We start from the raw sequence: 21180 nt of genomic DNA on the forward strand, positions 1-21180 counted from the left end.
CTTTCAAATTCCTCATGATGATGTTATTCATTTAAGAATACTGATCCAAATAATTATTAATTCGTTCTGATGGATTTTGTAATAATTATTTTGTTATAATTTATATGTTTTTACTGTAGCATTTTTACAGTCTTTTACCATTAAAATCACAATAATTTTTATAGTGTACAATACGGCCCACAAGAAAAGTACCACAGAAACTGTTAAAAACAAATATGAAAATATACACAAATTACTAAAGATGAATCATAATTTTCACTTACATTATCACTGGGAGTAAGATGAATGGAACTGCTGATTGTACCATTAGTTCCATTATTCTTGTCTGTGAACTTTAGACGAGAAACAGTGCAAATATACTAACTTGTAATCTAGTTGATTTGTTAACTAACGTGACTAATAAGAGTGCACATTTTTCAGCTTATGGAACATCCTCACAGATCTTTGGTTTATGATACTTACCACAGAGCCATTAGTCCCTCTTCTGTTATCTGAAAAATAGGAATATTAGGAATAGGTTATCTGAAATTGAAATATTAATGATTACATACAGAACAGCGATGGTGCATCTTAATCAGCTTCACAGCTCAGGAGTCAGCACCTATATCGTGTACACATATTTGGGCACTGCTAAGGACACTGGCTCACTGTGCATTGGAACACTTGTTTCAGTAGCAACAGGCAGGAAAAATGGTCAAAACAGTTGAAAAATCTTAAAAAACAACCACTAGTAATGTAATTTAATGAGCAATCAATTTTGACCAATAGGTGATGCTGTTATCAAATCGATGTGGTGTGTTCAGAGAGAGAGGTGAGAATGACACACAAAGTTTGGTGTCAATATGTTGTTTTGCAAAGATAAAGCCTCAGAGTAATTTTGTCTCAAATTTGTTGCATTGCTATACACAAAACGTTTTCGTCTATCGACACAAAATCCATAACTTTGTGTCAGCACAGTCTGAAGATGATCTGACTCAATTTTGGTGAAAATCGGATGAACAGTTGTGGAGGAGTTATGTTAAAAAAGTAATTTTTTAACATAAATCAAAATGGCAGACAGGAGGTTCAGCCAACAATGGCATAATTGGCATCTATGTTGTCGGCATGACCCAAGGAATAATTTGAGACCAGTTTCATTACAAATACTAATGCTAATATAAACAAAAGTCATTAGGATTTTTGGAAATTTCATTATTAATGTTAAACAAATGGTGTATTACTTCTAACCAACAGGAGGTACCAAACTGATGTGGCATGGCAGTGTGAGATGACAATGGCACATACAAAATTTGTCAAAGCTTTGCAGAGATACAGCCTCAGATGCAGTTTGGCATCTTTTTTTTCTAGCCAATTTGTTGATGAACGAAAGCCGTTTCGTATATCGACATGAAATCCAAAACTTTTTGCCAGCATGGTCTGAAGATGATCCGAGTCAATTTGATGAAAATCAGACCAGCGATTTAGGAGAAGTTTGAAAAAGTAGGTTTCATCATTAATCAAAATGGCGGACAAGAAGTTGGGCCAATTTTGGCATAATTGGTATCGTTGTTCTCGGCATGACCCAAGGAATATATTGAGATCACTTTCATTACAATAGGCCAATTTATCCAAATGTTATTAGCATTTTTTAAAATTTCTTTATAACTTCTGGACACAAGGTGGCACTGCCCCTAAACATTTTGAGTGCTGTCAGGACATAGTACTGAAGACACATACTGAGTTAAGATACACCAATGAATATAGCATATTACCACAAAACTCAAAATGGCCGAAACCCAAAATGGCTCGACTCAGCATTGTCCACCAAATCTGAAGAGACCTGCAGGGCTGCTTTTGTAACTTTCTTAACAGAACGTCATTCTTAAGTTATACCTTAAGTTGTACCTTATCCTTAATATGTGTTTCCCCGAAATGTTTTTAGTTAAGTTTACCTTCGATAAGTCATAGTTTTGTAAGGTGGTCTGGACCATTCTTAGCTATACCTCATCACTTTTGACAGTTCACAGTTCTTTACATCTCAGAATATGAATATAATTCTTAAAAAATATATTAGCATAACATATAATGACTCTTTTAAAAACCAGTGAAGGCATAGTCCTATTGCCAGTTAATGATACATATGTTTGGGCATGAGGTTGCTGGCTCGAAATTATATAAAATGTTCAGGGTTGGATTTAGTTTGAGATTTGGACTATTTTTATAAGACCCCATGAGTCCTGATAAATGCAATTTCAACTAATTCTGAACTGCTTCTTGTTGGAAAGCACTCTTACCCAAATGTTTTTCTGTTGGACTTGTGTATGTATGTTTTTTTCCTCTTTGTTAAAGGAGACCTCCAATTTCAGAACAACAATTTACACAAAATTTACTCACCCCCTTATCATCCAAGATGTTCATGGAACGGAACGGAACTTAGGTGGAACTACAGACCTAGTGTTTACAAAGCAAATGCGCAAAGACTAAGGAAGTGCAAGTAAGTCAAACACTGTTTACAAACAAAAAGGTACAACAATGTCGGACAATTCTTAAGTTGTAGGAAGAAATGAGATGGAGTTTTTTCGCCATATTCTACTTTTTTGAGCCGGAGTACACAGACGATGAACTTAGACGTGATTCGTAGTGTCGTGGATGCGCATCTCAGACCCTGTGCTACATAAGCTTTTGTGCTTAAAAAGTATATTAATTTTTATTTTCTGAAAAAAAATGGCTGATCGTTTTTACTAGATAAGACCCTTCTTCCTCAGCTGGGATTGTTTAGAGCCCTTTGAAGCTGCGTTTAAACTACATTTTAGAAGTTTAAATTCGGGGCTCCAATGAAATCTGTTATATGGAGAAAAATCCTGAAATGCTTTTCTCAAAAAACATCATTTCTTCATGACAGACAGAAAGACATGAACATCTTTGATGACAAGGGGGTGAGTAAATTATTTGTAAATTGTTGTTCTGGAAGTGAAGTTCTCCTTTAAAAGCTGTTAAATTCTTAAGCAGTGTCTCATGTACGTTTGCTCAGCGCATATATTTTTCTTTCTTCTTTTTTTCCCCTGACGTGATGTATATTGCAAAGCGAAAATAAAAGTTTCCCGCAAGTTTGCTGCGTTCTAACAGGACAGAGTGCCATGTATTTATTTAAAATCAACATTGATTTTATAAAGAACACCGCTTTCTCTCATAACGCACTAAAGCAGACCCTGCATAGAGTGAATAATCGATTTTTGAGCCATCGATATCAACCAATTTTTGGTTTCAAACTTGGTTTCATATAGGACAAGTTCGAAAAAGTATGTTTTTTGAACTATTAAAAATAGTGTAAAAACTAAACCATACAATTTGTACATTTTGGTGTTCTTTCTAACTCGTCCTAGATGGTTTGTCTGATTTTCACCAAAATTGGCTCAGATCATCTTCAGATCATGCTGGCAAAAAGTTTTGGAATTCAAGTTGATTAGTCAAACCGTTTAAAAAACTATTAAAGATAGCGAAAAAACTAAACCATACAATTTTTACATTTTATTGTTCTTTCTACTCTGCATTAGCCAAGGATTCAGAGGAAATTTTCCTTCTGTGCCTAACGGTTAAAAAGTAATTAGTAAGTGAGTAATTTCAACAAGTGGTGGCATAAGACACTTTGAGTTAGAGACTCCAAAATTGCTGTGGTTAATGTTCAGACTGTCCTCTACTGTGCCAAATTACACAACCTTCCCACTAACTCACTGTTTTTTTTTCACTTATCAACGGAATTCTGTCAAAATATTCACACTATACATTTATCCTAAAGTCACATGCTTTTAAATGTTTGTCTGTTGTTGCAAAATAAGGGAAACTCAACAAACTCACCAGCTTTTTTTTTACAAATCACACAGAGAATAACAGCAGGAAGGAGAACAGCTATCACAGCAGCAACAACAATCCCAATCACTGAGGAAAGACATATAGGGACACATACAAGATTCATCAGTATATTTACTTTATATTATTGTTTAACTAAATATATAAAAACAACATCTATTGACAGACAAATTATGAATAGCATTTGACAGCATAATTATCCATATTTATCATACTTATGATTGATGGTGATGATTTTTATAGAACGTTTCTACCAGAGTTTGTTAAAACTGTGACTGAGGAGCCTCATGGTCCTATACATTATATTACATTTATGCATTTAGACACTTTTATCCAAAGTGATATACAAAACAAGGGGGAAACACCTTTTTTTCATGGAATTTGGTGTGGTATGTGCAATTATAATAAATGTGGCGTCTGTCACTGTAGTTGATCTTATTTTAATGCATAAACACAACATCAATACATTACAAACTGAATTTATTTCAGCTGCTGTAGTCAGAAGTAATTTCATATCACTGAGACTCTGTGGTGCTGGAAGGCCTTGTACAGTTTCTTAAATGCTCACTATGATTTTAGTCATTTAATGTAAAAAAACCCAATTCACTAAAATAATTTATTTACATTGGCTTTACATGCTGACATTCTGTTTGTGAGGGGAAAGTAAATTATTTACAAATTAAATAAGGTTTATTAAGCTCTTTCTTTGTAATTGTCATCTTAAACAATGACAATGAGAAAGAATACACAAATACCTTGCTGTGTAGTATTTACAGCACTGTGTGCAGCTGAAGTCATCTTGGGGGTTTGGGTAGTCCATGAATTTAGTTTTTCTGTACAAATTAAAAGAAAGATTTTAGTTCAAATTCATCACATTGTGAAAACACACAAAACAGATGTAACTTGTTGTATAATCATTTTAAAAAATAAATGTTTATGCATCAGACAACAGACTGTACAAGAGTATATTACAGCCATGACTCATTTTGGAGTTTTAACCAGTGTAAACCACTAAAGTGTGTTACCGATAATGTGTGATAGTAAACATTTACTTTGTTTTGTAGGAGCTGCAGTCGTAGTTTGGGTTGATTTCTTCTCAGAGTTTGAGCTGCTGACTGGAATAGGTGTTGTTAAATCTACTGGAGCTGCAGAAGATGAACGTTTAGATGCATCATGCTGTTGAACATAGAAAGTTTCTACCAGAGTTTGTTAAAACTATGACTGAGGAGCCTCCTGGTCCTCTGTGTTACTGTTGCCACTTTATACATTACATTACATTTATGCATTGAGACACTTTTATCCAAAGTGATTTACAAAAGAGGAGGAAACATGCCTTTTTTTCAGGGAGTTTGGTGTGGTATCTGCAATTATGATAAATGTGGTATCTGTCACTGTAGTTGATCTTATTATAATGCATAAACACAGCATCAGTACATTACAAACTGAAATTCATTTCAGCTGCTGTAGTCAGGAGTAGTCATATCACCGAGACCCTCAGTTTTGGTGCTGGAAGGCCTGCTGGAATGCTCACTATGATTTGAATCATATAATCTGAAAAACCCAATTCACTAAAATAATTTATTTACAGTAGCTTTTATGTTGATATCCTGTTTGTGAGGGGAAAGTTAATTATTTTCAAATTAAATAAGGTTTATTAAGCTCTTTCTTTGTAATTGTCATCTTAAACAATGACAGTGAGAAAGAATACACAAATACCTTGCTGTGTAGTAATTACAGCAGTGTGTGCAGCTGAAGTCGTCTTGGGGGTTTGGGAAGTCCATGGATTTAATTTTTCTGTACAATTTAAAGGACAGATTTTTGTTCAGATTCATCATATTGTGAAAGCATACAAAAGAGGTGTTACTTGTGCGTCACATTTCTTGTATAATCATTTTGAAAATTAAATGTTTATGCATCAGACAACAGGCTTTACAAGAGTATAGTATAGCCGTGACTCAGTTTATGTTTTTTATCCAGTTGAAAAGTACTAAAGTGTGATACCCTTAATGTGTGATAGTGATCATGCACCTGCTTTTGTAGGAGCTACTGCTGTAGTTTGCCTTGATTTCTTCTCAGAGTTGAAGCTACTGACTCGAATCAGTGTTTTTGAAATGACTGCAGAAGATGAATGTTCATACTTAATCATTACATCACATGGCATACAGTTTGTGTTCAATTATCACTGTTTACAGTAACAGTTTTTGGGATGAAAGGTGTTACCATATAATAATCAAATAATCAAAGACATTTTTTATTACCTGAATACTTGATAGTATATGTGGTCTTCACTTCATTACTCTGAGTAACCTGACGTCTCCACTCTCTGTTGTGATCTTCATTCAGGAGTGTTGTAGTCAGAGTGCTGTTACAGTGTGTTGAGGAGAATGATATCTGATATCTAGAGTCTGTCTGCAGATTCACACCAGCCTGATTCACCCAGATCAGCTGAATTCCCTCAGTACGGACCAAAGTATCACAAGAGAATCTACAACATAAATACAACTGACAGGAGAGAGTCACAGAGCTGCCTGATCTGATCTCAGTCTGTGAGGATGATGAAGAGACTGAAACAGAAAATAAAACAGAAATAGCATGACAGACCTCACTCTTTTTACTGAACATGTGAGTTTAAAGACAGAATGGTGTTTCTTTTATAATTAATAATGTAATAATAAAACTTGAAAAAACACTGACCATGAAGAACATGCAGATAAACATGTGCATCAGTTCCTTGTGGTTGTTCATTCACAAATTGTCGGCAGGTACAAGATCCATAATCCTCTTTTGTGGCTTTCTTGATGGTCAGAGAGCAGTTAGAGCCCAGACTCAGTCTCTCATGTCTCTCTGTGTCATTCTTCTTTTCCCCTCCAGCAACCAGTTCATCTGTCCCTGAATTTTTGCTGTAGAACCATGTAGTTGATGTACAGTCAGAAAGAGCATTATTACAGGGCAGACTGACATTTTCACCAGAACTGCAGAACACTGAAGTGTCATCCACTCCAATGCTACCTACAAAAAAAGTTATTTAATCTTAAATAACATACTGTCTGTAATAACTCATGCTGCAATACTTAAAAGACACTCTTTAGTTTAAGTGGAAAATAAACAATGCAGACCAAATTGGTGTTAAACAGGTGTTAGCAGTTTAGATCACACTTAACATGAACAGACCCTTTGCATCAGACCTCTGAGTGTGTTCAGGAATAAAACAGGTATTTACAAACACTGTGACTCTAAGATAATGACATGAATTTGAAACAGATTGGATCTTCACATTATACAGATCTTTCACAATATCTTACAGATCACATATACATTTCTTTACCTGTGAGAAGTAGACAAAGAATAATCAGTCCCAGCAGACACATGTGACACTTATCAGCCATTTTCTGTTTCTGTCAGTCTTTCTTTTTATTAGATAGTCACAGCTCTTCCTTTAAACAACATCAGCCCCTCCTGTGGTTGTTAACCCCATCTGAACTGAAACAAGTATCAGATGGGTGGCCAGTGTCACAGCTGCATTTCGCTCACACTATACTGATGTGTGATAAAGAAGTATCTTTAAACATGTACTTTATATAGTAAGTTATTTTTGTAAATTCTGACTTAGCAAGTGATCCCTGAAACTCATGACTGATGATACATAACTGAAAAAAGAGGAAAATTGTAAAATTACAGGATAAAGTGATCATATAAAGCTCATTTATATATATATATATATATATATATATAAATATATAATTTTTTGGTAACACTTTACAATACTTGTGCACAAATATGCATAATTCATGCTTAATTAATGCACAGATAATCATGAGTTAATGTATAATTGAAGACATATTAATTTACACATTAATTAATAAAATAAGTTATTAGGGAATTAATACATTATGTCACATTAAACTAATAACAATTTATTGATTATTTAATCTATGAATCAAACAGAATGTCATTTGTTGCTGATGAAATAATTATTAATAAATGGTTTAGTTCTTCATGAGTTATATATTAACTCATGATTATCTCTGCATTAGTTAAGCATTAATTAATGCATATTTGTACACATATTTTAAAGTCTTACCAATTTTTTTTTTTTTTTTTTTTACTTTTATTTCATTCACTAATGATTACTATTACTACAATGTAAAAGTTGGTTTCCTCAGTCCTAATGTTTGTCTTTTGTCCTCTTTTATACTCAGGGGTTTTGTTCTAGTGTTTTGTGCTGTGAGCTCAATTTTGAGGTTAGGAAACATTTTATCCCTCAGTGTGAGTTCAGTTAGACCACACTGGTTCAGACCACACAGAACTGTGATCGTTGCTGAACCCAGTTTAGACTAAGGTGTGCCATCACACGTTCAGTTCCTCTTCTTTCTGTAAGTGGGCTGCTGCATGACTTTAAGCTCTTTGTCTTTTCAGTTCATGAAGGGATATGTAGAGCCTGTTTAATAAACAAAAGTTAAACCTAGTTTTAACTGAATTAGCCAAACAACTTGCAATCACTGAAACTGTTTAACAGCAGGATGCTTATTGTTACACTGTAAAATCTAATTAGTTGGGCTTACTTAAAGAAAGCATGGAAATCAATAGCCTTAAAAAAAACCTAAGTAAAGTGAAATAGGAATAGTATGTTGTGCTGACAAATGCTTAGTTAGTATAGTTTATTTTTACAGTTCTAGTAACTAAAAAAGAACTGTAGGGGGTACTTGATCCTTTACTTTAGGTTTCCTCTTGACTTAGTATAGCTACTCACTCACTCCCAGAGTGCACTGCGGCATGAATAAATTATGCAATTGCTTTGTTTTACTGTTGTTGCTTTTATTAGCTCATTTTATGTACTGTCTTAAGTCAGTAGTAGCACAACAAAAAGAGAAAGTAAAACAATAAAATGGTTATTGACACAATTAATAAAAATAAGTAAAACTGAATTTTTACCATTGTTGTGATTTGCGCTCCGAATGTTGAAGTCTGTCTGTGACTTAAGCACATCACCATAAATATTAAAGTATGCATCAACTCAATTAAGTTTCTCAAGATGTTTATGAAGAACAATGAAATTGTAAAAGATCATTAATAAATATCAAAAATACATTAGCTAATGATTTAATTTAAAACATTTAAAAAAAAAAAAAAAGTTACTTTCTAAAAGCAACCTAATCAAAAATTCTGATTTCATGTTACATTGCTGCACCAAAAAAAAAAAATATAATAAAATCAACAAAGTTCCAAATGCCCAACCAAAGGGAACATTAATCACTATAATGGTAAAGTTGTTGTAACTTAATAAAAACTAATAAGTATAACAACTAAGTAAAGATAACTAATTATATCTAAGTAAGGTAAACTATTGGGTTTTACAGTGCAGAAATGAACTTTTCCATGGTAATATTTGCCTCCGGAATTGATTTCCAGGGTTTTTTTTTTTACACTTTTAAGGGCAATTTTTATAATTACCTTATACTAACTTATACTATGTTGTCTTTAATGTCCAATACTTACATTTATACAATTACTTTAATCAATATTTTAAACTGTTGTCAATAACAACAGACTGTTTAAAATTGTATCTAAATTAATTTAGCTTGAGAAACTTATCTGCTATATAAGCTTCTTCTTCTTCTAAATCTAAACCAAAACTTCCTCCTACAGCCTTAAAGCTACAAACACCAAACTCGGATCAGACCTTCAGACTGGTCTGAAGTTAGTTGCTATGTATTTTTTCTAACTGATCCGGTTTGCGGTTGTCGAAAACCAGACTATCAAAACCATTTAGTTATGCAACTCCAGTTATAACCACTGAAGCTACAAAATTAATATTTTAATTACATTGTATCTGCACTGTGTTGTTTATGATGAGGGGATTCAGAGCATGCACACTCAACAACGGCTCTGGCGTTTTCAGGGGTGACTAATCTAAGCGCCTCTGACTGGTCAATGCATTCTTAAGTTCAACAGAAAAGCATCTGATTGGTTATAAGGCGCAACATAAAAGCAATCTGATGCAGTGTGAGCAAATCTAAAAGTAATTTTGTGAATTGACACTTTTTATTCATTTTATATTTTATATTTTAATCACAACAGCCATAATACGTTGTTTAATTGGGCAGGGGTATTTTTTTGGCCTTTTGACTTGAATTCATGGGGCATTTTTGTTCATTTTGGTGGCATTTTTGTTAATTTCCGACACTGTAGTCTGCTCTCACTGTCTTTATATTGCTTCTCACTCTCAGCTGCCCTTCAACTCAGGAATCACCACAAAATACCATAGCAAGACTATGTCAAGTATTACTGACCAGAAATTGAGCAAACATCAGGGCAAAAACACTAAACTGTTGGTAAAAACAGCGACCCCTGGTGGTCACTTAAAAAGTCACGATTAACTTTCAATCACGTTTATCTATTACACATGAAGAAAGACTTCCACAGTTTCTGTAGCTGACATGACACTGATGCATCTTTACCACTTATTTATATTATGATTTCTGTCTGTTTAAATAATCATTCATGTTTATTAAAAGTACAAATGTTTCTGTTTTTAATCACTGTGATTCATATTTAAAGTCTTTAGCGCACCAGAAAATTATTTTGAAAGCTGTCCAAATGTATATAATATCCATACACTTGAAAACAAATCTTGCTGGTTATGTGTAGAGAGTATTTTATTCTAATATTGTAGGTATTTCTATTTCCTCTGGGTAGTAGGAGTCCTTCCTCCCTAAAAAATAATTAAACACAAAATAACTCACTGAACTCTCATCTTTACATTTTACATATCATTAAATACATTTCGATTCATTTTTATACTTTTTTTTTCCACCATGACTACAGATTGTTAAAGATCAGTGTGAATTCTCAGATTTTGTGATGTTCAAAACTCACCAGCTCTTCTTGCACAGATGATCTGAAGAAGAATCACAGTAGGCGCAGCAAACGCTGCAATCTCAACAATAATCACCATCACTGTAAGAAAGATGTGTGGACAGAATAGAGATAAAGAAGAGAATGAATTTGTGAGAACATAAAGTACTTTGTAGATTAAATCAAGGGTATAAAAAACGAACAATTACTGTCAACCCACTAACAGTTTCAATAATATAAAGTTATCAGCATAAATGAATTGCAGTATTTCTGAATAATGACCCAAAGCAAAGCAAGGAGCCTGTTATGGCTCAATTAGATAGTTATAAGAGAGAGGGTAGCTTTAAAGAGTTCAAGTTTATGATCAGCTGCATATGATCATCTCCTGTTTCTAGAAGAAGCCCAGAATGTGAATAAAACCACTGAAATGAGAAACATTCACATACAAACCTCGATATAGAGAGTTTGGAGTGGTAACTGGAATCTGTGTTGTTGCTGTGGAGGATAAATTTACAATTTTAGATGTGCCGGATTGTGGAAATACAGAGATACTATTTAAATGTGTGAAAACATAAAATTACAGTTTAGATTTTAATAACAGCGCCTAAATTTTCTTCAGCAGCTCTGAATAGCAAAAACAAGCTCATATCATAGATGATTATATTATAAACTGTTTGTGAGAGCAACTGTAAACCACTGAAAGGAGAGACTGACAGTGATGTGCCAGTGATCATGTACCTTGTTGTGTCACAGCTGCTGCTGTAGTTTGGCTTGAAATTAAGTTTTGTCTGAAAATGATTAAAGAAATGTAGATTCTTACCTGGATACTTGACAGTATATGTGACTGAGGTCTTCTGTTCATTTCTCTGAATAACCTGACATCTCCACTCTCTGTTGTGATCTTCATTCAGGAGTGTTGTAGTCAGAGTGCTGTTACAGTGTGTTGAGGAGAATGATATCTGATATCTGGAGTCTGTCTGCAGATTCACACCAGCCTGATTCACCCAGATCAGATGAATTCCCTCAGTACGGACCAAGGTATCACAAGAGACTCCATCATAATACAACTGACAGGAGAGAGTGACAGAGCTGCCTGGTCTAATCTCAGTCTGTGAGGATGATGAAGAGACTGAAACAGAAAATAAGACAAAAGATTTGTCATTATGAAAGTTCAAAGAGAGAAGAGTGTAATGGTTTAAATATAATCATATTGTTATATATTTAGTAGCTAGTAAGGAGTTCATTCCCCTTTAAGAAAGCTGATGCACTATGGGTAGATATATAGTTCCTATACTGTTCTCTTTATATGTTTTGCTTTCGAAGCGTGTAATACAAATAAACAGCAAGCCAAACTCTGTTCAAGAGCCAGGATATGAGCGCCTTGCTCCTTTAATAGTTCAATTGTGGTTTACACAATCACTCTGCGGCCAATGAACCGCCGAGTAAAACTGTAAATGAAATGAAAGGAATATAGAAAATTATCTAACTGTAACAAACTTATCCGTTTAACAAGTAAAATACAGATATATCGCTAGTTAGGCGCATTCTCAATGCAGAGCACTAGTGCAATTTGAGATCGGCAATCACAAACATAGTTGATTACATCACCTTTAAACTGAACATACGCTTCTGCAATATAAACTGGACATAATAATGATTTAAATGAACTTACAGCCAGTGCTTTCAAAAGGATTTAGAAGAAGGGTGCGGCACTAACATGTCAAGGCTCATTGCATCACGAGCTCGCTGCCTCACGAGTTCGCTGCTTCCCGTTACCTAATATGCGTCACTCGCGAAAACACGTCAAAATAAGAGTCCACGTTGCCACCTAGCGGCAGGTGAAAATGAAACTTATACCAAACATTAAAGTATCACAAAAATGTAATATTGGTTAATGCAAATGTCCATCATAAATTGTACACAGCCCTCTAATAGAGGCAGAACAGTTCCTGTTTCCCCTTCAGGAACTCGAGCCGCGTCGAAACGCTATGGGAACGCCTTCAGCGTGACCGCGCTCTGAATCACATGTGTAATCAGTCCAATGAAAGAGCGAGACGTCATAGGCGGGTGACGTCACCGACCAGGAAGCTATAAAAGCATGTGCACCGGAACCGGCGTCAGCTTCTGTCTTTCAGCAGCGCTCTGTGTGTGTCTTTGTTGTGCTCGTTTTTGGTGCTAGTTTGCACCCCTTTTATTTTGGGCACAATGTCTAAAAAAACAAGAGAAATCTAAGCATGTTAGCAAGCCATGTTATAGAGTGTGGGTCTCTGGGGCCGCTAGTTCATGACACCGTTCTAGCGGCCCAAACAACACCAGAGGCCAGTCTCGAGAGACTGGTTCCCTTAGATCATTTGGCAGCGTGGAAACTACTGCCCAATGTGTCTGCTTGGGTCCTGCACACTGTAGAGCGAGGCTATCGCATTCAGTTCGGCGCACCTCCTCCGCCGTTCAACGGGGTCTCTCCCACTCTGGTGGGCCCCGAGCAGGGTCTGGTAATGGAACAGGAAGTAGCCACTCTCCTGAGGAAGGAGGCCATCGAGGTGGTGCCTCCTCACGAAAGAGAGTCCGGGTTCTACAGCCGGTACTTCATTGTTCCGAAGAAGAATGGGGGCCTGCATCCTATTTTAGATCTGCATCTGTTGAACCGCTCAGTCATGCGACTGAAGTTCAAGATGCTCACCATCAAACAAGTCATGTCTCAAATCAGGTCCGAGGACTAGTTTGTCATGATAGATCTAAAAGACGCATACTTCCACGTCTCCATCCTTCCTCAACACAGGAAGTTCCTGAGGTTTGCTTTCAGGGGCGAAGCTTACCAATACCGGGTTCTTCTAGCACTCTCCCCCCGCACTTTCACGAAGTGTGTGGATGCAGCTCTGGCTCCTTTGCGACTCCAGGGCATCCGCATACTCAATTACATCGATGACTGGCTGATCCTGGCCCAGTCGGAACAAGTGGCGGCTGAGCATCAAGATATTGTGCTCGCTCACATGAAAGTGTTGGGGTTGAGACTGAACGCCAAGAAAAGTGTGCTTTCTCCATTACAGAGGACCACTTATCTAGGTGTGGTGTGGGATTCGACCACGATGCAGGCACGTTTGTCTCCTGCTCGGATCAAGTTGATCCTCACTGCAGTCGCGAGAGTGAAAGAGGGCCGGTCACTCACTGTCAAGCAGTTCCAACAACTGCTGGGTCTCATGGCAGCTGCGTCCAACGTGATACCTTTTGGCCTGCTGTACATGAGACCCCTACAGTGGTGGCTCAAGACCAGGGGTCTCTCCCCGAGGGGGAACCCACTCTGCATGATCAAGGTTACACGGCGATTCCTACGTGCCTTGGACATGTGGAGAAAACCCTGGTTCTTGTCTCTCTTCTCCCTTGTACAAGCTGGCGCACCAGATCCTTGTACGGTCCCAGGACAAACTCCTCTACCTGAGAGCAGTTTATGTACCTGGGCATCTCAACTTGGGAGCAGACATCCTGTCGAGGCAGGGGCCGAGGCCCGGGGAATGGATGCTTCACCCTGAGGTGGTGAAGCAGATTTGGAGAGTATTTGGCCAGGCTCAGGTGGACCTCTTCGCGACTCAGGAGAATGCGCAATGTCTCCGCTGGTACTCTCTGACTCATCCAGCTCCACAGGGGCTGGATGCCATGGTACAGACGTGGCCGAGGCTTCGTCTGTATGCCTTTCCCCCGATCGCTCTGCTCCCGGGAGTTCTAGAGAGAGTGCGTCGGGTTGGGGTGTCCCTTCTTCTATTATCCCCGTTCTGGCCGGGCCGAGTATGATTCTCAGACCTGATTTCTCTCCTGGACGGCTCTCCCTGGGAGATTCCCGTCAGGAGAGATCTCCTCTCACAAGCAGGGGGTTCCATTCTTCACCCCCGGCCGGAGCTGTGGAAGCTTTGGGTGTGGCCTCTGAGGGGGCGCACCTCTTAGCTTCCGGTCTCTCAACCGAGGTTGTTGAGACCATCCTCCAATCTAGAGCTCCCTCTAAGAGGAAACTATACGCCTTGAAGTAGAGACTCTTCACTTCTTGGTGCGGACGCCACCAGCAAGACCCAGTTAACTGCCCAGTTGGTACAGTGCTGGAGTTCCTGCAGGATAGGCTCTCCGCAGGGTTAACCCACTCCACCTTGAATGTTTACATGGCGGCTATTGCGGCCTACCACGCCCCTCTTGGTGGTCTCTCCGTGGGTAAGAGCCCCCTTTGTTTCACGTTTCCTCCATGGTGCACTGAGGCTGAGGCCTCCTGTACGGCCTCGCGTTCCCCCATGAGACTTGTCGGTGGTGCTAGAGGCTCTCTATAGGCCTCCCTTCGAGCCTATTGAGGAAGTTTCTGACCGTCACCTTTCCATTAAAACGGTTCTTCTCCTTGCCCTTTCTTCCTTAAAGAGAGTTGGGGACCTCCAGGCCCTCTCTGTGGCCCCCTCCTTTCTGGAATTTGCGCCAGGCCTGGCTAAAGCCTTTTTGTACCCCCGGGCGGGGTACGTCCCTAAAGTCCATTCCTCAACACCACGGCCAGTCGTACTTCAGGCCTTTTGTCCTCCTCCCTTTCGGGAGCCCGGCCAGCAGAAGCTTAATTGTATGTGTCCAGTTCGAGCTCTGGACACATACGTCCACAGAGCTGCCACGTGGAGAAAGTCGGACCAACTTTTTGTATGTTATGGCCCGGCTAAGAGAGGTCATCCTGCTACCAAGCAGACCTTAAGCCGCTGGATAGTGGATGCTATGGTGTGTGCATACGAGTCCTCTGGCCTCTCTCCACCTTTGGGGGTCAAGGCTCATTCTACTCAGAGCATGGCTGCCTCCAAAGCATTTCTTGCAGGCGTTTCTATGCAGGACATCTGCAACCCTGCGGGATGGTCCACGCCCCTTACTTTCGCCAGGTTTTATGACCTGGACCTGCGAGTCTCTCCTGGCTCTTCTGTCCTTCGCCCTAGCTCTTTCTAGGCAGGGACTTGGATCCTGGCGGCATGGGCATCTTGTTCCCATAGCGTTTCGACACGGCTCGAGTTCCTAAAGGGGAACGTCTCAGGTTACATATGTAACCCTGGTTCCCCGAGGGAACAAGACGCCGCGTCTCGAGGCCATGCTCCTGCATCCCTGCGAGCGCTGCTTCTCTTTCTGAAGCTGACGCCGGTTCCGGCCCACGTGCTTTTATAGCTTCCTGGTCGGTGACGTCACCCGCCTATGATGTCTCGCTCTTTCATTGGACTGATTACACATGTGATTCAGAGCGCGGTCACGCTGAAGGCGTTCCCATAGCGTTTCGATGCGGCGTCTTGTTCCCTCGGGGAACCAGGGTTACATACGTAACCTGAGATGTTCTCCTGTGTCGAAATGTACTTGTTCAGATTTCATCATTCTGATTCATATTATGCCAGGAAGACTGAATGCATAGTAAACTGTATGGAATAGCTGTTTCCTCCTCTTTCTATACAGATTTCATACATGTGATTTACAGAAACACTGACCATGAAGAAAATGCAGATAAACACGTGCATCAGTTCCTTGTTGTTGTCCATTCACATATTGTCGGCAGCTGTAAGATCCATAATCTTCTTCTGTGACTTTCTTGATGTTCAGAGAGCAGTCAGAGCCCACACTCAGTCTCTCATGTCTCTCTATGCCATTCTTCTTTTTCTCTCCAGAAACCAGTTCAACTGCACTTGAATATCTGTTATAGTTCCATGTAGTTGATGTGCAGTCAGAAAGAGCATTATTACAGGGCAGATGGACATTTTCACCAGAACTGCAGAACACATGAGTCAGTTCTGCTCCATTCATACCTGAAACACAGAACATCTAAGTGATAACTGGAAAAATCAGGGTTAGTTATTTAAACCTTTAATGACATAAAACACATACTTGCTCAGTTAGTAGAAAGTGGAAAACTTAAATGATACACTCTTTTTTGTTTTGTTTGAATGATAAAATGATAAAATACTAATTTGCAATGTAAAGCATAGTGGACTGTTTTTGTACATGCAAAATAATTAGAAGCTTATGTCACCAGAAGCCTTGCAGAAGTTATGGCTGTGCCCACTTATGGAAAAAAAAAAAAAAAAAAAAAAAAAAAAAATATATATATATATAAAAAAAAATAAGGTGGATACAGTATATACACACAAGATAACAAGGAACTAAACAAAGCACAGGTCACACTAATATGTAACCAAGGAAACAAACTCAACACAGGAAGTGAAAACAAAAGCAATGGGAACAAATAACTAAAAGGCAAAGATGACATAGACAATGGCCGCATCGAAAATTGCATACTTTCATACTATAGGCAAAAAAAAAGTATGCAAAAACAAGTAGTGTAGTCGAATTCACAATTGTCATAAAAGAGTAGGCAAAAAATACCTGGACGACTTATACTACTTTTGGCAAGATTCTGAAGTGTGAATCCAACAGACACTTGAGGCCACAGGAGAGGATTTGTGAATGGCACTGAAGTGATGCAACTGATGCTGGTAAGTCACATGACATGGTACAGTAAATGTAGTATGTATGAATAGTATTCAACATTTTTTTTATTTTTTTTGCGGTGACAAAGTAATTACTTACTGAAAAAAGTACTTAGTAAGTATGTCACAATACAGTGGTTTATGTTACTGTATTACAGACTTAAATAGAGCAGAACTGTGCAACAGCCAAGTTAACTATATTCAAGTTAACTCTCAGTCAGACTCTGTGCCACAAATTAAAATGAGTAAATGAATGAATTAATTCTTTTTAATTGACTTGATCTTCATATTATACAGATCTTTCACTATCTTATAGATCATATACAGATTTCTTTACCTGTGAGAAGTGGACAGAGAATAATCAGTCCCAGCAGACACTTATCAGCCATTTTCTGTTTCTGTCAGTCCTTCTTTTCATCATATTGTTATAGCTCTTCCTTTAAACATCATCAGCCCCTCCTGTGGTTGTTAACTTCCTCCAGAGGCGGATAGTATAGTGTAGTATTTTTACTCTGCTTTAAAAGTGCTTTTCAAATGTCTGTACTTTATCAGGGTGACTTTATCATTTGCATTACTTCACAACATTCCAAAGCATAATATTGTACTTTTTTACTGCAATGCATTTCATATCAAATGATATTTAATACTTAAGTACATTAGAAGTATTAGTACTTTATTTTATTCAAGTAAAAGTAATTCAATTACTTGAGTTACTTGAGTTACTTGAGTACAAGAAAGTACTACATTTGTAATGTTCTTAATTATTAAAGGTAAAAACAAACAAACAAACAAACAAAAACTTTTATTTCTGTCATGACAACTCTCAGAGGGATTGGCATGGAAATGTACATGACAATATTAATGTATTTTGTCTTGGCGGAATAGATCTGCTATGCTGCTGCAATACATCCACAACAAGCTGCTGTAGGCATGTAAGAAATACTGCTGCTGCACATATAACACAAATGAATAATCCCCAAATAGCATACATGAATCACCCCATAGCAGATCTATACAGGTGGAGCTGGAGAAAGGTGGAGGGTTTCTGAAAAGCACTGCAAACTGCTACAGCAATCAAAAGCCAGGTATTTGAATATTGAACAGTAAGCTCATTGGCTATCGATACAGGAGAGAACCAGTCAGCTGCTATGAGACAACAATGTCGCCAGGTCAGATTGAACTAGAACTATTGGACTGCGAGTTTCATGCCAGAACTCTGTATTTATGAAATGCAGTGCAGTAAAAAGTATGACATTATGCTTTGAAATGTAGTGAAATAAAAGTTTTCCAAAGAGAAACACTCTGATAAAGTACAGATGCTTTTTAAATTTACTTGAGTAATGTAAAAATGCTTCACTACTGTCCACCTCTGACACTGTAAATAAACAACTCAAACTTAGACAGAGTTTGTGACTGAGTCTCCCACACTGTAAAAAATAAAAAACACAATTTGTTGAGTCAGCTTAAAATGATTTGTTACCCTGCTGCCTTAAAATTTTAAGTTCAGTCAACTAAAATAGGTTTGGTTAACTTGAAATGTTAAGTTGTACTAAGTAACAACTTAGATATTTGTGTTTGCTAAACTTAACAGATGGGTAAGTAACCCAGCTGCCTTATTTTAATTTTTTTTTAAATTAAATTTTAAGCTGATTCATCTCAAATATCTAAGTTGTCACGTAGTATAATTTAACATTTCAAGTTGAGGCCGGTCCCCACAATGTCAAAAATTTCAGGTTTTACTATCCTTGTGGGGACATTTGGTCCCCACAATGTAGCAAAAACAAGTACACACACACACACACACACACACACACACACACACACACAAACAGACACACCATGTTGCCTTTTATTTGTGTATGCTGCTGTAACATGAAGTAGCAGATTCAATTTATTGCAAGATTTTTTTTTTTCCCTCAACCCCACTGGTTGTCTTTTATCCTCTTTGTGGTCTGACTTTGAGTTCTGTGAGCTCACCGTTGATCACTACAAAGTGTGAAAACTCAGTTAGTTTGCCCACACTGGTTCAACCCACAGAGAACAGTGTGGTCATCTCCGAACCCAGTTTAGACTGATGGGTGTGAATTTTCACACTTTCTGAAGTCAGTTCCTCTTCTTCTTTGTGTGGGTTTCTACAACAAATTGAATCTTGCAAAATCTTCCTTGGTATATGGTTTTTCCTGTAGGTGCTAAAACACTATAATAAAAATAGTCAAATAATACTACTCAGTATGTTCCTCTAGAAATGTGTGATGGTGTTTGTGTCTACAGAGACACTGTCCTCTGCCTGTATTTTGTTGTATTGTTTTATTCTTCTATTGCTGTACTCTGGACATTATTGGTGTGCAATGCCCCAAAAGAATAACGGTACGCAGACTCTGTTCTGCCCAAACTACTATTACTGTTTCTGTCACAGACTGCTATCTCAAACAATTAATGGGCATTGTAATTGTGGTTTTATGATGACACATGATTATTGTTTATTAGCGAGATAGACCAACGACGACTAAACTCACTCACATATTACAGCCAGTTGTCTAACTATTGGAACAGCTGTTCATACACACAAAAAGCTATTTATTCAAGATAAACACAATATTTGAAAAAATATTTGAGAAAAACCTCATCATAATCAGCAAATATATTCCGGGGGATGGGCATGGATGAACAGAGGGTGGTGGTGTGGCCAAAGGGCATGCTTGTTTTGGTCTGAGATGTGGTTTTTCTGTGTAGCATTTTGTTACAAATGAGGCTCCCGCATCGTCTCTCCCGCACCACCAGAGGGAGCCATCACCCGAGTTCTAGCCATCCCATTCAGACTCTGTTTCCCATGTGCCCCATGCCTAGGACACCCTTTAGCCTATCACCCACTTCCTATAAAGAGGCCTGTTTCCTGTTAGTCTTTGCGAAGTCTTGATTTGCCACGGTGATCAATTCCGAGCGTTTTTCCCTGTTTGTCTTAAGGTTACCTGATCTGGATTGCTATTTCGTATTTAATTCTGCCGCCTGCCCCGACCTTTCCGCTTGTTTATTGGACTCTGTATACTGCCGCCTGCCCCGACCATTACGCCTGTTCTCTGGATTACGACTCTGATCGCCCCTGTAGTTTGTTGTTGCACTAATAAACTTTGCTGCAAATGGATCCAAACGCCTCTGACTCTTCGTCACACATTTAGTGTTTAAAAAAATTGTATATAGCACCTTTAAAGGGCAACTATTATACAAAATTCACTTTTACATGTTTGAACATAAATGTGTGTTGAAGTGTGTGTACACAACCACCCTATAATGATGAAAATCCACAAACAATTTTTTAATGCCCATAAAACATAAGCAGTGTCTCAGAACAAGCCGTTTAAGAATCTGTAAAATGTTATGTCACATTTTGCAGGCTCTGCTCACAACTGTTGATGCACAATCAACCATTTTTATCTTTACGCTAAAGCATTTAAAAGCAGCATTCAAGTAAGAAATGTCTTTTTATTAAAGCTGTAGAAGTTATTCCATCTTGAGTGATTTTCTGTTTTTATATTATGGTTTGGGTCATATTAACAGCGTAGATAGCAATATATGTACTGTATGCTGCTGTCACTTAATACACAGATCTTATATAACACACGGACACACGGAGCCTGTGGCAAGCCATTCAGACCATCACTGATTACAAGCCCCTGCCACAGGCCTGCGATGATGACACAACCCTCCCAGACGCACTCAATGAGTTCTATGCACGGTTTGAAATGCAGAATGACACACCTGCACAAAAACTACCCACACCTCCCAACAACCAGGCACTCTGTCTGTCTTCAGCCGATGTAAGGAAGACTCTATCCAGGGTTAACCCACGCAAGGCTGCGGGTCCTGACAACATACCTGGCCGTGTACTGAGAGACTGTGCTGCACAGCTGACAGATGTCCTAACAGACATCTTCAACACCTCGCTAAGCCAGGCAGTAGTCCCCACATGTCTCAAATCCACCTCTATAATTCCAGTACCAAAGAAGTCCCC

The 21180-nt window shown here is 38.2% G+C and overlaps 1 protein-coding gene across 1 annotated transcript; it reads right to left on the reverse strand.

The window, feature by feature from the left end:
* Positions 1-396: 396 nt before the first annotated feature.
* Positions 397-17560, reverse strand: LOC127160130 (uncharacterized). Its single transcript, XM_051102782.1, has 10 exons — positions 17509-17560; positions 16176-16490; positions 13692-13712; positions 11522-11830; positions 11152-11196; positions 10723-10803; positions 4899-4961; positions 4602-4679; positions 3835-3915; positions 397-491 (listed from the first exon to the last, which is right to left on the reverse strand). The coding sequence occupies exons 1-10, from the start codon at positions 17558-17560 to the stop codon at positions 397-399; spliced, it is 1140 nt and encodes a 379-aa protein (XP_050958739.1).
* Positions 17561-21180: the final 3620 nt, after the last annotated feature.

Source organism: Labeo rohita, unplaced genomic scaffold (genome assembly GCF_022985175.1).
Source record: "Labeo rohita strain BAU-BD-2019 unplaced genomic scaffold, IGBB_LRoh.1.0 scaffold_290, whole genome shotgun sequence".
Classification (NCBI taxonomy): domain Eukaryota; kingdom Metazoa; phylum Chordata; class Actinopteri; order Cypriniformes; family Cyprinidae; genus Labeo; species Labeo rohita.